This window comes from Cordyceps militaris, assembly GCF_000225605.1.
Source record: "Cordyceps militaris CM01 unplaced genomic scaffold CCM_S00002, whole genome shotgun sequence".
Classification (NCBI taxonomy): Eukaryota; Fungi; Ascomycota; class Sordariomycetes; order Hypocreales; family Cordycipitaceae; genus Cordyceps; species Cordyceps militaris.
This window is the reverse complement of record NW_006271970.1, coordinates 3,453,264-3,468,119: the sequence shown is the minus strand read 5'-3', so window position 1 is coordinate 3,468,119 and position 14,856 is coordinate 3,453,264. Positions and strand designations below refer to the sequence as shown.

At 56.1% G+C, this 14,856-nt stretch overlaps 4 protein-coding genes across 4 annotated transcripts; 2 read left to right on the top strand and 2 right to left on the bottom strand.

The window, feature by feature from the left end:
• Nucleotides 1–922: 922 nt before the first annotated feature.
• CCM_03020 (nuclear segregation protein (Bfr1), putative) lies at nt 923–2,535 on the top strand (the record flags this gene model as incomplete). Its single annotated transcript, XM_006668172.1, has 3 exons — nt 923–1,054; nt 1,190–2,347; nt 2,404–2,535. The coding sequence occupies 3 exons, from the start codon at nt 923–925 to the stop codon at nt 2,533–2,535; spliced, it is 1,422 nt and encodes a 473-aa protein (XP_006668235.1).
• A 688-nt stretch (nt 2,536–3,223) lies between these two features.
• On the bottom strand, nt 3,224–5,056 carry CCM_03019 (uncharacterized protein; the record flags this gene model as incomplete). Its single annotated transcript, XM_006668171.1, has 4 exons — nt 3,224–3,734; nt 3,868–4,099; nt 4,143–4,398; nt 4,997–5,056. The coding sequence occupies 4 exons, from the start codon at nt 5,054–5,056 to the stop codon at nt 3,224–3,226; spliced, it is 1,059 nt and encodes a 352-aa protein (XP_006668234.1).
• A 1,016-nt stretch (nt 5,057–6,072) lies between these two features.
• On the top strand, nt 6,073–8,061 carry CCM_03018 (GTP-binding protein Obg; the record flags this gene model as incomplete). Its single annotated transcript, XM_006668170.1, has 1 exon — nt 6,073–8,061. One exon carries the CDS (start codon nt 6,073–6,075, stop codon nt 8,059–8,061), a length of 1,989 nt encoding a protein of 662 aa, XP_006668233.1.
• Nucleotides 8,062–8,454: 393 nt separating this feature from the next.
• On the bottom strand, nt 8,455–14,680 carry CCM_03017 (WD repeat containing protein 36; the record flags this gene model as incomplete). Its single annotated transcript, XM_006668169.1, has 6 exons — nt 8,455–10,768; nt 10,857–11,065; nt 11,134–11,153; nt 11,514–11,783; nt 11,837–14,510; nt 14,570–14,680. The coding sequence occupies 6 exons, from the start codon at nt 14,678–14,680 to the stop codon at nt 8,455–8,457; spliced, it is 5,598 nt and encodes a 1,865-aa protein (XP_006668232.1).
• Between the last annotated feature and the right edge of the window lie 176 nt (nt 14,681–14,856).

The following is a 14,856-nucleotide window of genomic DNA, read 5'->3' as shown; positions in this document are numbered from 1 at the left end:
CAGTCTTTTAAAAACGAGGGCAAGGGGAAAAAAACGTTGCTATCGCATTATCACGAATTCGTCGAGGTTCGCGCAGCGCTGAGAATTTCCTGGCTGCTGGGGTCATGTGATTCGCTGGGTGGTTGCTCGGCAAGTCTCCACCGGTGGTACTACCTACCTGTACTAAGGCAAAGGTAACAGGTACCTAAAGGTCAGTACCTTATTAGTAGTTCTGTGGGATACGTTGACATGACCTTTTACCGATTCAAGAATAAGTTTGTACAGAGTACGGAGTACTCAGACTGGCCAGGATAACTAGATTCTGGGGTTCCGGCGCCGTCACGTCACAGTGAGGCATCTTCAGGCCAGTCGTTCTCAGGGGCCTTTCTCTAATTTGTACTGCTCGCCTGCTGCGACGTTGTCGATGCTTGTACACCCACGCACAAAAAAACGAGTAATTTGTAGAATTGAAAATACGAGCCAGCCACGGTATCACAGTTTTGGACCATCGGTCGGTCTACGCAGTCCGCCCGAATTATTACAGGCGCAAATAGCTGCACGTGCAATCCTCTTCTTGCAGACCCAAGCAAGCTATTCCTGCTCCAACAGTAAAAATAAAAAAAAAGACCCTTTATTCTTCGCCCCGATTGGGAACGGAGACAAGTGCATTTTTGTTCGCGCCGCCACTTGGTGGGGGAAAGGGCCGAGACCAGGCGTTGCACATTCACCACTTTTTTTTTTAAACCAAGCCAGCTGGCCCTTTTTCTCCCCCGAGTCTTGTCCACCAACTCTGTCAGTCTCCCACTGACGACGCCGCCTTCTTCCACCCCGTCCTCTACCTCTCCGTCTTCTTTCGTAAGAGGACTCCTTCTTCTCCGTAGCTAGCCTTCGGATTGGACCTTGCCCCCTTTGGGACCGCCTTGAACTACACCCTGCCGACACAATGGCCGCCGAGACTGCTACCCCTTCCGCTCCCGCCCCTGCTGGCGGTCGCCCGCAGAAGCCAGACGAGACTGTCTTCAAGGCGGAGGTCGAGAAGGCCGAGAAGGCGCACAAGGCCGCCATGGACCGTCTGGTATGTGCCATGATTGATGCAAGACCCGGGTCAAAGTTCAATTCCGACCCAGTGCCTACACTGGAAGCGCCCTGGACTTGATACCCACCCGTGTGCGCCATTGCCTCTTTTGACCATCTGCTGACTCCCATCTAGAACGCTGTCAAGGCCAAGATCGATGTTGCCATGCCCAACAAGAACAAGGACCAGGCTAGCCCCATCCAGAAGCGTCGCCAGGAACTCATTGCTCAGGCCAACGAAATCCGCCAGAAGCAGGCCGGTGGCAAGAATGCCCGTACATCCAAGCTCGACCAAATCAAGCGTCTCGACGAGCAGGTCCGTAGCCGCATCGCTGAGCAGAAGACTGCCAAGGCCAAGGTTCCCTTTAAGACCGCCGACGATGTTGACCGCCAGATCGCCAATCTCGACGCCCAGGTTAACTCAGGCAGCATGAAGCTCGTCGAGGAGCGCAAGGCCCTCGCCGACATCTCCGCTCTGCGCAAGGTTCGCAAGGCCTTTGGCCAGTTTGACGACTCCCAGAAGCAGATTGATGAGCTCCGCGCTAAGATCAAGGAGATCAAGGATAGTATGGAGGACCCTGAGCAAAAGGCCATGTCGGAGCAGTACAACAAGATCCAGGCCGAGCTCGACCAGATCAAGGCCGAGCAGGATACGGCCTACAAGGGCCTGTCTAGCCTGCGTGACGAGCGTACCAAGCTCCACGCCGAGCAGCAGGAGACCTTTACAGCCATCCGCAAGCTCAAGGACGACTACTACTCGCAGAAGAAGGCCGCCATGGCCTACGAACGTGAGGCCCGTGAAAAGGCCCGCGAGCGCCGCGAGGCCGAGAACAAGCGCTATCACCTTGAGCGCAAGAAGGCCGAGGCCGAGCGCCTGCTCTCTGAGGCTAGCGACCCTGCCTTCCTCGAGGAGATTCGCCGCGCTAACAACCTGCTCGTCTTCCTTGACCCCAGCCAGAAGCCGGCTGAGAAGACTCCTCTTCTCGCTGCCAGCGGCATGACCGCCCAGGCCCAGCGTACCGTCGACGCCACTGGCCTCAAGGGTACCGCCCTCAAGAAGAAGGAGGATCGCGGAGACGACTACCTCCCCGCTGCGAAGAAGGGCAAGAAGGGCAAGAAGAGCGGTGCTAGCACTGCCACCAAAGGCTACAGCTGCCCTCCGTCTGTCGTGGAGGACTGCGCCTTCATGGGCATTGACCCTCCCATGAGCGCCGAGGACGTCCCCGCGGTTGTTGAGAAGGTCCAGGCCAAGCTCAACAGCTGGAAGGCTGACCAGGCAGCCCAGACCCAAAAGGTAAGAATCCTATTTTGTAGATCTCAGTTGATTCCTCGGATTCTAACATGTTTCAGAACGTCGACGCTGCCAAGAAGAGAATCGAGGAGCTTGACAAGGCGGATGAGGAGGGCGCTAACGGCGACAAGACTGAAAAGGTTGCCGAGGACCTCAGCAAGGCCTCCATCTCCGAGAAGCAGGATGCTTAAACGACTCGATCAATGAGTTGAACATGAACTCCTTTACGAAGGAGTGGGGGTGCCGTCTCAGCCGCATCCCGTCACCACCAGTACATCTCGACGACAACACTGCATAAATTACTCGACCCGTCTTCACGTTGGAGTCGTGATTTCCCTCTGTTTTCTTATTCTTTTTTGTTTTTTTCTTTTTCTTTTTCAGTGTGAAAAGTCCATTGCTTCTCCTTCACCAGTCTACTCTTTTGGCGTATGCTTGGGATATACCAAAGCGGATGCTCAGTTTTGTACGAATATGAAGGCGGACAAAAACTTAAAAATTTCATGGGGAGCGTTTTTGATTTGGGTTCAATGCTACAAGCTTACAGAGAAGGAATACAAGGAAAAGAAGAAGGGTCATATCATTAGCGGGAAAAAATTGAAAGCAGCTATAAACCAAAACAAACATGGAGATGGCAATACTGTTGTGTGCATGTCGAGTTCCAATCTCGCCAGCCAGCCAGCCAGGCTCTCCAAACCATAACGCCTTGTTGTATGCACCCAATCTGGCAATTTTCTGCGCAGTCAAAATAATAACGCCGGGTCCATGCTATCAAAATATTACATCCACCGTTACCCATGTTTTTATCCCCGGCTCTTGTATCCTTTATCCGTGGCTCGCTTACCTTGAGACCAGCAGCCAGCAAAGCAAGTAGTGAGCTAGTCATGGCATCAGCCCACAGCCCGGGGGAAACATGTGCGGCGACGGGGGCGGGGTGGGCCACGGGACGGGGTGTGGCGGCATCGGGGGCACGGGGTGTGGTGGCAGGCCGGCGCCGGCCATGGGCGGCATTGGGAAGCGCGGGGCGGCGGGCTCGTGGCGGGGCCCGACGAGGACCCTCCGCTGCGTACCGCGGAGGTCGTTGAGGCGGTCCATGGGGGGCGCGATGACGGAGGGGTCGTCGTCGTCGGGGAGGGTGACGTGGACGAGAGAGTAAAAGTAGTCGAGCACCTCGGGGTAGCGCTTGACAGCGATAGACCAGGCCCGGTTGATGTTGCGGCGGTACTCGGCCTCAGCATAGGCATACTGCGCGGGGGTTGGCGGGGCGTTGTAGTGCGCGAAGCTGGTGGCCTGGATCATGTTGAGGTATACCGAGTGGGCATCCTTGCAGGGCTCCGATATGAGATGGAAGTATGCAAGGATGTAGTCGCGCGCGCGACGGCGGACCCAGGAGCTGTGTGGTGGTGGAACGGTGAATATTAGCAAGGTGTAGGTGGTGGTGGTGATGCGGAGAAAGAAGAGGGAGGGGGGGGGCAAGGTTGAAAATAGAAGGAATAATAAGAGAAGGGGGGGTTGCAAAGACGTACCGGACATCGATACAAGTTGGTTTAAAGTATCGATCCTCGGCCTGGGCAATGGCGAGTTCGAGGGCATTTGCCTCACAACCACAACGTTCACCCGCCGGCGCGATGCAAATGGCACATGCCGGATCAACCATGGCGCTGCCGGCAGGCACCATCATGATGTCTACTTGTAGGACTGATCTTGTCTTCCTGATCTTGTCTTCCTTTCTCGTGCAGTTGCTTCGCGCCGTTTTGTCTGGCAGGTAACTCAAGCACGACTGGTTCTCGCTTGCTCGAACAGGACAGGGCGGCAAAGTTGACCTTAAAGACGAAGACAAGAGATGTACAGGAAGAAGGGACAGTATGAAGTAGACTGGAAGTTTCTTCCCGAAGGTTCACCTGTCGAACGTGACGGTGGTGCCGGTTCAGGGTGCAGCTCTTTTGACGCCTTGTGCAACGACGCGGGAGGGCCGGCCAAGGGCAAAGCGTTGTAAGCGTGGGTGTGCTGTGCAAGATGGGAGGAGGAGAGAGCAGGAGAGAAGAAAGAAGTGTGAACTAGATTGGATCTGGACTAAAAGTAACAAGGGAGAAACGCATAGTGTGGGGAAATATCGGGATATATAGGCGAGGCCATGCAATGGTGCGTTGGAGTTGCATGTGCGTAGTGACAGACTGCATGGTTTGAGGCGGTCGGTTGATGTGTAGGGGACGGGAGTAGTGAATGGGAGAGTGCGGGATGAGCAAGGGACTGAATCAGCACGCAAAAAGTCAATTGTATGAGGTGGTGACGACGAGAATTGTTACTAGTGAGTGATGAGGTGTGGTTGTGATGGCGGCTTGTCCAAGTACATCGGTACCTAAGTAGCACGACCGGGGAACAAGGACAAAGACAAGGTGCTAGGTCACCGTGACACAAGTTACGCGCCGCTTCATATGAGGTCAGCATGTACTCTTTGCTTTCTTTCTTGTTTCTTTTCTTTCCTGCTGTTGACTGCGACGGGCAAGTACTCAGTTACTGGAGCCTAGCGGGCGGTCCGTCGACGAGAATAGAGGCGGACAACAAGAGATGGGGCATGGGGCCAACGCCAGCGAAGCCACCTCTCGATAGGTACCTACTCACTCAGGTCATTAGGTACGGATCGTTGCCCTATACATTGCCGTAGAGGGGGCCAAAAAGCAATCCAGGATGAATAGTCTCCCTCATGCAGGCCATTTGGACGAATGAGGTCCAGGACAGCTGACTTGCCAACGCAGCAAACGGCCCACCACCCCAAGACCAAGCAAGAGAAATATGGCCGGCCTCTGCTTCGTGTGCGTGTGTGTGTGTGTGGGTGTTGGGATGATGATTCCTTTTGTTATCTTTTTTTGTCTTTTTTTGGCGCTAGGATTGTGACGGGACAAGGCGTGCGGGTGATACACGCGGGCACTACATTGTGCAAGTGTGAAGGGTGATGCTGGTGATGAAATGGGGAAGAGGCGGTGGTACAGATATCTGCACGCACGGTGAATGTGGTCGTGGTCGGTTCGGCGGCTAAAAAGGGATCGTTTGCACTGGTCACTTGGGTCAGTCAGCACCGACGGTACGGATATGTAGGTAGGTGCCTATAGAATCTGTCCATCAAGATATCAACATGTCGAGTATTCACCATGTCGAGGATGCCTTGCAGTGGCGAGGCGAGCATGCAAAGGTGGCTGCCGTGACTGCCGTGACTGCCCTCTAATATTGGCCATGAGCAGCATCATCTGCTGCAGCTGCCATATGCAATATCTGCCTTGCCGCCTTGGGACGCCATCGTGTAACAAAGACAATTAGTATGTCAAAGGGAAGAAGCCGTAACACACTGAACAAGGACCATGGGACATGACACCAAGTGACAGAAGCGTCCCACAGCGCATTTTGCACATTTTGCACCTGAAACCCGCTGTAAATCAACTCCAAGACCCCTGTATCCTTCAGAACCCCACTGAACTGTCCACTGAGTCCACTGAAAGCCCATCACGGGTTGTTCCTTGTTCCCGCTGCTCCGACTGGGCACCAATGCATTCTGCATTCACGTCCAAGAAAAAAAAAAGGAACTTCATTATCCCACCACCACCCAAGACACGTTGCAGCTTCCCTCCGCCTGGCCCGCTGCGCCACACGTGCACATGTCCAGGAACAGATCATAACGTCATCTTTTGGCCCGTCAGCAGTTTCCATCGGCCACCGCGCCGCTCCTTTGGCCCCCAATGGCTGCCGTGGTCGCTGCGCGCCGTCGCACGCCCGGCGCCACCACCTTCATCACAGCAACTCTAGCACCGTTTCTGTATCCCTCTCTCCTGCTGCCCACATCCGCTCGTATCGCCGGCTTCCGGACCCCGTCACGCGCAGCGGTAGCATCCGCCGCGCCCCCGTCACCGCGTCACGCCGCTGGCCATGTCCGCCGCCGCTGGGCCAGCACCACCACCGCCCGTGACACCGTCAACGACCTCCCCGAATCGCGCCTCAACCCCGCCCCCGACGACTATGCGGCCGCCAGCTTCGCCGATCGCGCCGAGCTGACCCTCTACGCCGGCCGCGGCGGCAACGGCTGTGTCTCCTTTCTCCGCGAGGCCTACATGCCCGACGGCCCGCCCAACGGCGGCGACGGCGGCCCCGGTGGCAGCGTCTACATCCAGGCCGCCCACGGCGAGACGTCGCTGCACAAGATTTCCCGCCGCCGCTTCGTCCGTGCCGGCCGCGGCCGCCACGGTCAGGGTAGCTCCAAGAGCGGCACCCGCGGCGAGGATATCATTCTTACCGTCCCCGTCGGCACCGTCGTCCGCGAGCTTGAGCGCGAGGATCCCGCCACCGACGAGGCCCTCCGTGTCAAGCTGTACCGCGCCGAGCTCAAGGCCCGCCGTCGCCGCGAGGCCGAGCTAGAAGACGAGGAGCGCCGCGAGAGGAAGCGCGAGAGGCTGCGGCTGGAGCGGCTCGCCGAGGAAGGTGGTGTGGAAGACGAGGACGATCCGCTGGCCGAGACGGACGAGTGGGAGGAGGACATGAGCCGTCGCTCGCACGCCCGCCTGGCCAGGCACGACCAGCGCCAGCAGGAGGAGGCACTGGAAGAAGACGAGATTGAAGACCCGCAGCGGCACAAGTGGCTACTCTACCCGGGCATGACCAAGAACGACATGAAGTCGGCCGAGTTTCCGCGTCTGCCGCGGCGCACCCGGCTTCTGCAGCAGCCGCCCGCCCCCGTGCAGCTGGACCTCTCGCGCCCGACGCCGCAGCCAATCTTACTCGCGGCCGGTGGCGTTGGTGGCCTGGGCAACTCGCACTTTTCCTCGCGCGAGCACCCGCGGCCCCTCTTTGCCACCAAGGGCGACGACGCCGTCACCATGCGCATCACCCTCGAGCTCAAGCTGCTCGCCGACGTCGGCCTCGTCGGCCTGCCCAACGCCGGCAAGAGCACGCTGCTGCGCAGCATCACCAACAGCCGGACCCGCGTCGGCAGCTGGGCCTTTACCACGCTCCAGCCGAATATCGGCACCGTCGTGCTCGACAAGTACTCGGGGCGGCCAGTCAAGGTACCGGCGTCGCGCCCGCTGCCCAGCGGCGTCGCGCCAGCCAGCGCGCCAGAGGCGGAGGAGGACGACCGCCCAGACCCGCGGACGCGCTTCACCGTCGCCGATATCCCGGGGCTCATCGAAGGCGCGCACCTCGATCGCGGCCTCGGCGTCGCCTTTTTGCGCCACGTCGAGCGCGCCGGCGTCCTCGCCTTTGTCGTGGACCTCGCGGCCGGCGACGCCGTGGCCGCCCTGCGCGCTCTCTGGCGCGAAGTCGCCCTCTACGCCGCCATGCGCGACGAGGAGGAGCGCGCCCGCGCCGCCATCCGCTGGCACGACGATGACGGCGACACTGCCACGTCAGACCCCTTTGCCGCCGGCGGACCTGTCAACCCCGCCATCGCCCAGGAGCACGACAATGCCGACACCTCGGGCACCGTCGTCATGCACACCGCTGCGAAGCCATGGTTCGTCATCGCGACCAAGGCGGACAAGCCCGGCACGCGTGACAACTTCAAGGCGTTGAAGACGTACCTGGATGCCGTCACCGCGGGCGACGAGCCGCACCCCAGCGGCGTCGAGGACGCCTGGACCAAGCGCTGCACCGCCGTGCCTGTCAGTGCCATCAATGGCCAGGGCGTCGACCGGGTCGTGCACTGGATGGTCGGTCTTCTCAGCGGCGAGCATTGACGACGTGCTTTTGTAGGGGCCTGGGCCTTGTCTGTCTGTATAACAATAACTTGGGAGCCATCACCTCCATGTATAGCACTTTTGTAACAAACTTGTACAACATCATTCATACTACTAGAATAGACAAAAGCTTCTTTTATCACGTGTCAAGGCGGTTGTTTGGACGTTCTTTTTTCTCATTTTCATTCAAGTAGCCAACTTGAAGGTTTCTTTTATACAACAAATCAGCCATATATGTGTACTGAAAACCAAAAATCTGCAAACCCCGAAAAGTCTTGTTCAAATCAACGAAAATAACTCCCAAGTGGGTTGCTTCTTCTGCTTCTTCTCTCTGCATTTCATCCAAACTGCATTCAACCATCGAACGCCCGACTGGAAGCCCTCCTCTATTTTCTATTCTGGGCTCGGTAGGTCTTCCACGTCGTCATTGTCCAGCGCATCCTGCGCATCGCCCGTCTGCTTCTCCTCCGCCTCCGCCTCCGCTTCCTGCTTCAGCGACTTGTCCTTCTCCGCAGCCGCCTTTTTGGCGGCCTCACTCTTCTGCTGCAGCTGCTGGGCAATGTTGATGAGCGGGGTGGTGTCGTTGAAGATGCGGAGCAGCATGGCGGCGCGGTCCTCCTTGGGCAGCATGAGGTTGAGCGAGTGGATGCTTTTCCAGAGCGGCAGGGCCATGGCCTCGGCAAAGTCCGGGTCGGTACCGTCGGGCTCGACGCGGAGCACGCAGCAGCCCATGCTCACGTCGCGCACGCGCGGGCCAATTTCATCAAACGCCTGCCATGCGTCGTCGTTGATCTTGGGGAACATTTCGATGAGCAGCTTGCGCAGGGTCTCCTTGTTGCGCAGTCGGATCACGCGTGGCTCGCCCACATATCCCTGCATAATCGGCATGCCCTCCGACTGGATGCGCCAGCGGCACACCTCGGCCGACGGCGCGTCCTGCTTCATGAACATGCGCACGCCGCCGTGGATTACCTTGATGCCGCGGCCCTCATTCTCCGTCAGGATGTCGCGCGTGAGCTGCGTAGTGTAGTAGATGGCCTTTGCTGGCTCGCCCATCTCGTTGCGCACCATGTACCGGTTGGTGGGGAAGCGGGACGATAGCTTGTAAAATTCGATGATGTTCTCGATGGTTGGGTGGGAGGGATCCAGGTACTTGAATGGCTCCTCGACAGGGCCCTGCTTCTGCTTGTGAGTGGCGTCTGGTTTGGGAGCGGCGGGAGTGACAGCTGCAGACGAGTCGGCTTCGGTCTTGGCCTTCTTATTGACAGCTTCAGCATCAGCAGGCTCCTCCTCCAGAGGGCGCTTGTTAGAGGTGTTGTCGGCGTCCTCCATCCTGACATCCTCAGTCGCGGGCTCAGCAGTCGGCTCGGTTGGCTTCTCGGTCTCGGTGGGCTCTTCGGTCTCGGCGGGCTTTTCGGTCTCGACAGACTTCTCAGTTCCATTAGAAGGTGTGTTGGTGCCATTAGCGGCCGCGACGGGCGGCTTGCGGGTGCTCTCGTTCTTAGCCTTGAAGTCGGACTTCTTTTCGAGTACCGTGATGAAGAAGCCGCCGGTATCTTGCAGGTGAGAGTAGACTCTCATGCAACGCTCTAGAGGGAGGTTGTAGGCGTCAGACCCTTCACGCTTGGGAAACATGGTCTCAGAGACACGACCAGGGATGACACCCTCGTTGCTCTCCTTGGAAAACTGTTCCACTTCCTCCCAAGTGCTCCAGATTCGGTTTCCCTTGTCCATAATCTTCCACTCCTTCATGCCGGGAACGCGCTTCAGGCCGGGGAGCTGGTCGTGGCAGTCGACGATTTCAACGCTTCCAGGGCCGCCACATCGCTCAATAGCAGACGCAATGACTGATTCATTCTCAACAGGGTTCATACTGCAGGTAGAATAGACAACGCGGCCGCCAACCTTGAGAAGCTGAAGTGCACGGACGAGAATGCGAATTTGAGTGGCGTGTAGACCCAGAGCACTACCTGGCTGCCAGTCCTTCCACAAGTTGGCATTTTTGCGAAGCGTGCCGTCGCCAGAGCAGGGTACATCGGCCAGAATGCGATCAAACTTTAGGTAGTTGGGCTTATTCGGGGTGTTTGGTGAGGGAGGGAGCTTGATGGACGGAAACTGCGTGGCATCGTGGTTCGTAACTAGAAGATTAGGTGACGACAAGCGCTTGAGCTGGTGGACCAGCATGTGGCCGCGCTTGTAGTCGGCGTCGTTGGCAATCAGCAGACCGGTGGCGCGGCCCTGGTCAGAGGGGTCGGCTTCGAGGTTGGCCTCAATCTCCTCCTTGGTCTCGTCGCCAAGAACAAGTCCATCTTCCTGTGCAAATTGGCGCAGAACCTTGCGCACGCGGGACTCTTCACCAACGTGGATCATCTCCAGCAGCTGCGCAGACTTGCTTCCGGGCGCCGCGCACATGTCGAGAACAGTCATGCCGGGCTTAAGGTCCATGAGCATGGGAGGAATCATGGAAACAACTTCCTGTCGGCTAATGTTGCCGACACTCGTCTCAGAAACGAGGAACTTCTGGAAAGCAGAAAAAGGAGGAAACTTGCGGACGACATTCTTGGGCGTTGTCATCCACCAAGCGAGCTCGTCGGGGTACCAAGGAACGGGCATGGGCGGCTCGACAGGTCGGCCATCGTGGTGCTCAATCTTGGTAATTTCGGGAATATATCTCGTTCGCAAAAGTCGCTTGACGGCCAGGGCGTGTCTGTTGAGTAATTGTCAGCCACCCGGTACCATGCGACAGTCTTTGGGACAAGGCGCAAACGTTGTTGCCAGTGCCTGCGAATACGTACCCCTTGGAGCCGCAGAAGCGGAAGCTGTTGGGAAGCTCGCGTTTGAGGGCATCCCAGAACTGCTGTTTCTCCTCCTCAGGTAGCTGCAGCAGCGTGTTGTAAAAGTTCTCGAGCTTCTCGTTCTCCTTCTTCAGAGGAGGGTAGTCACGCCAGGTGTTGCCGCCTTGGCCGCCTCCGCGACCACCACCACCGCCGCGACGATTCTTTCCCTATACAGAAGCGCACTCGGTCAGTCTGGTACTAGTTAATTGAGATGTAATATGACGGTATTTCTCACTCTGAACTTGCCCATTTTCGCTGGATGCTGTTTGTTGTGGTTGGAAAATGTAACGATCTTGTTGCGCTAAGAAAATTTCCAGACTATCTACTAAAGAAAAAGAGGTGCCCCGCGAAGGGTGCTGCGACAAGCGTCCTTTAGCGGTGCTTGCGGTGGTAGGAGGGGAAGGGCCTAGCCTGCCGCTCCACAAGTAGGTACCTTCTTTTCACTTGCACACTGCAGATACATCTTCCCAATATTAAACTTGAAGGAAACAATTTTTGTTATAGGTGTTATATGCAACAGTTAAATGCTTGTATATGGTCCATCCTATGTCCTTGGGCTTCGAAGGAAAGCCACAACACCACCACAATATCCAACCAACTCATTCAAGCGAGTACCTTCCTGCTCCTGCTGAGTCTTCCACTCTTGCAGGACCGACAGCAACGGCGCGCTGCCCAAAACAAGATCGAAATGAAGTCGTAAAAATACAGTCATCCAGGCCTGGTTAAGCTCGTAGTCGCGTCGTGACTTGAGCCTATATGTTAAGGCGCGGATGAAGTGCAGAAGCTCATTAGTGTCGTCACTCCCGCTGCCAATCGACAATGATCGCAGCTCCAAGTCAGCGCTCGAAGGTGACAGCCGCTTCAAGTGGTCAATAAACACCTCATCTGGTAGATTGTTAGTTTGCAGCCACAGCCTAGATTCAGTCAAAAGAACTCACAATTGCCGCTCTCGACCCCTAATTGAAGCTTTGAGCTGAAAACTTCCTCTAGGCGAGCTTGTTCGAGTTTGGTAATTCGAGACCGTGACCCATCATCGGTTCCGTCTTGCTGGTCTTTTTCCGTGAGCGTCTGGTTATTACCAGCTGAAGGCAAGAAGAAAGGTGCCTTTTCTGGCGCCTTTGGTGCTTCCTTTGGCTTGTTTCGCTCTTTAATCAAGTCCAGATGTAGAAGAGTTTGCCATCGGCTCTTCGGCACAAGACTAAGTGTCGTCATATCCGAGCTCAGCTGCTCGACCGTAGGAGCCACCACCGCGTCGACATCCTCTTCTTCATCTTCGAAAGCGCCTTCTAGCATACCTTCATTGCCTTCGCCGGATACGGTGGGTCCGCGCAAAATAGCAATTTCTTTTTCGGATATTTGCCGTGTCGGAACATGCTTAAACAGCGCCTTATTGGTCCATAGTGTGACACCTGGTTCGTCATTGATACTTGCTGCCAGATATTCACCCGTTGCCGACATGGCAATAGCATTGCAAGGTTCGGCAAGACGTATCGCATCAATCAGATGGCTCGTTGGAAGATCCCAGATTCGCACAAGGCAATCTCTCGAGGCAGCAATGACCCATCTGCCATCAGTCGAAAAACAGATATCGTTGATGGTATCCTGAGGACCCCAAAATTCTCTGATAGTCCGCTTTGTCTCAATATCGACCACTCGGACAGAATTATCGTCGCATGAGAATGCGAGTAGGTTACTGCCTGGGTGGTAGCGGCAGCGCGTGGGGGAGGTCATCGGTGCCCAGTCAAGCTGATCCAACAGTGTACCGGTGAGCAGGTCCCAGAATTTGATTTTGCCATCTTGCCCGCTAGATATCACGTATTTGTTCATAGAGTCGACAACCAGGCCCGTAATGGGCCCTGTGTGCTTTCCGGTGCCAGGCAGAAAGGTCTTGCCGCGGTCGGTGTGTGATAATACAGATTCATCGCCCTGTCTCAATTGTTGAGCCTTCAGTTGACGAGCTTGTGCGGGTGTCAATTTGGAAGGATAGCGCTGACGATGGGTGCCAGACTGAAGATTGTACATGTCCAGTCCACCCTCCTGCGACCCAACCACGGCAAATGTGCCGCAAGGGCTAATGGTGACTGTTGAAACGTGAGATCCATCCCCAGTTGGGAAGGCCCATCGTCCGGCACGACGGCGACCCCAAAACCAGGTCCGAGCATAAGCGTCTCCATTGTGTGCTGTAACGACGCTTTCCCAGCCGGTCATGCCACTAATTTCGGCGTCCATATTCTTCCTCTGGATGGTTCCCTTTTGCCAAATCGGTTGTTTTCCAGGTAGGGCACCGATTCCACCGTCACGGTTTATAGAAGTAGCGATACACGTAATCTCAGGTGCCTTGAGGTCTTCAAGTGTCGTAGTCATACCGTGCGAAGTAGCATTAGTCGCCAGAATACCAACCTTCTTCGCCTTCTTGCGGATATTGCCCTGACTGAGTTCTGCACTCTGGCCGTCGCGGCGCAAGCTCCAACCCCAGAGACTCCTATCACGGCCACCACTTAGCAGCCATTTGTTGCCAGCTTCAGCACCGTCAAAGTCGGACGGCAGGAAAGTTAGGCAATTGACAGGTCCAGAATGACCGCTGCGCGAGTGTAGGACTCTAGGAACAGGCGAGAATGGGCTGGCATCAAAGATCCAGGATTTCAGAGAATTATCTCGACCGCTGGTGAGAATCACTGGTTGGCCAGGAAGGAATTCAACCTTGCTGATACCTCCTCTGACAGCTGATCCGTCGTGTGTGGGAGGGTTATGTGCACTTCGAAGGACACTCATGACCCGACCACCGCCGTTAAGATCCCAGAACGTGACATCGCCCGTAGCGGTGGTTGTAGTTGCCATGACGCCATCCTTGCGCCCATCCGTGCCAGCACCTACGCCATCAGTGCGAAAGGAGATGGAGGTAATTGGCGCATCCGGGTTCCCCGCTTCTAATTGGAGTAGAGGCTTGTCGGTAAGAACATTGGTCACCACTAAGGCGCCGGACGAATAAGCTATGGCGAGGAGAGAAAGCGCCGGACTGGGCTCGAGGCAGGTAACGCATCCAGCGTCGGAAATTTGGGGCAAAATGGTGTAAATAAGCTTTCCCGTGCTGACATTCCAGATTTCAACCCAACCATCCTTGCGACCAACAAAAATCTTGTTCAGGAGAGTAGGCATCATAGTCACACCTCCAGTGATTTCATTCTCCTTGTTGGCTGCGGCCATGGTATGAATAGTAGTGTAGTGCTCAAGCGTCACCGATTTGAAGATTTCGATTCTTGTCGAGGCGCAAGCAACTAGCCATGTCCCGAAAATCAGGAGCTGCTGAATCGGCTCGTCAAGGTCGTCGGGGAGTGCAAGTTCGTCGGTCTTTTTGCCTCTTTGGAAGACCCAGATACCCTTCAAGTCGTCATCGTCTCCTCCACCCCACGCAGCAAACACTTTTTCTTTCCAGGCAAAGGTGGCGGTAATGACGGCAGGGGTTTCGGGTCTTGTAACAAAGACCAGATTGAGACCGCGCTTCAGGTCATACGTTTGAAGGGCTCTGCCGACCGAGGTTGTAATCTGGAATGACGTTTTGCCGAGTGGAATCGATGTAAATGGCACACTAGTAGGTGATACCAAGCCGACAGTCTATATCAACGCGGTCAATTAGCAAATATTTAAAGGTTTCGGAATGATACGATACGTACGCGGAACGGGGCGAAGATGCGCGAAGCATTCGTAGGCGCTTTAGAGACAGAAGTAGGGGCGGCGACTCTCTGACGCTTCGCCAGCGGTCCATCTGTATTGGATTGTGTCATGGTCCCGTGCGAGTCCCTGTGTCAGAATCGTCGTGCCTCGTCGCTCCGAAGTTTTGCTGGCGCCAGTAGCATCATCAAGAAATTTTTGGCGGTGTTGAGAATTGCCATTTTCTGCCGTTTCTGCCCCACCTAGACCGCCTTGGTTCCACACGGTGGCATGGGTGTGAGCTACTCAG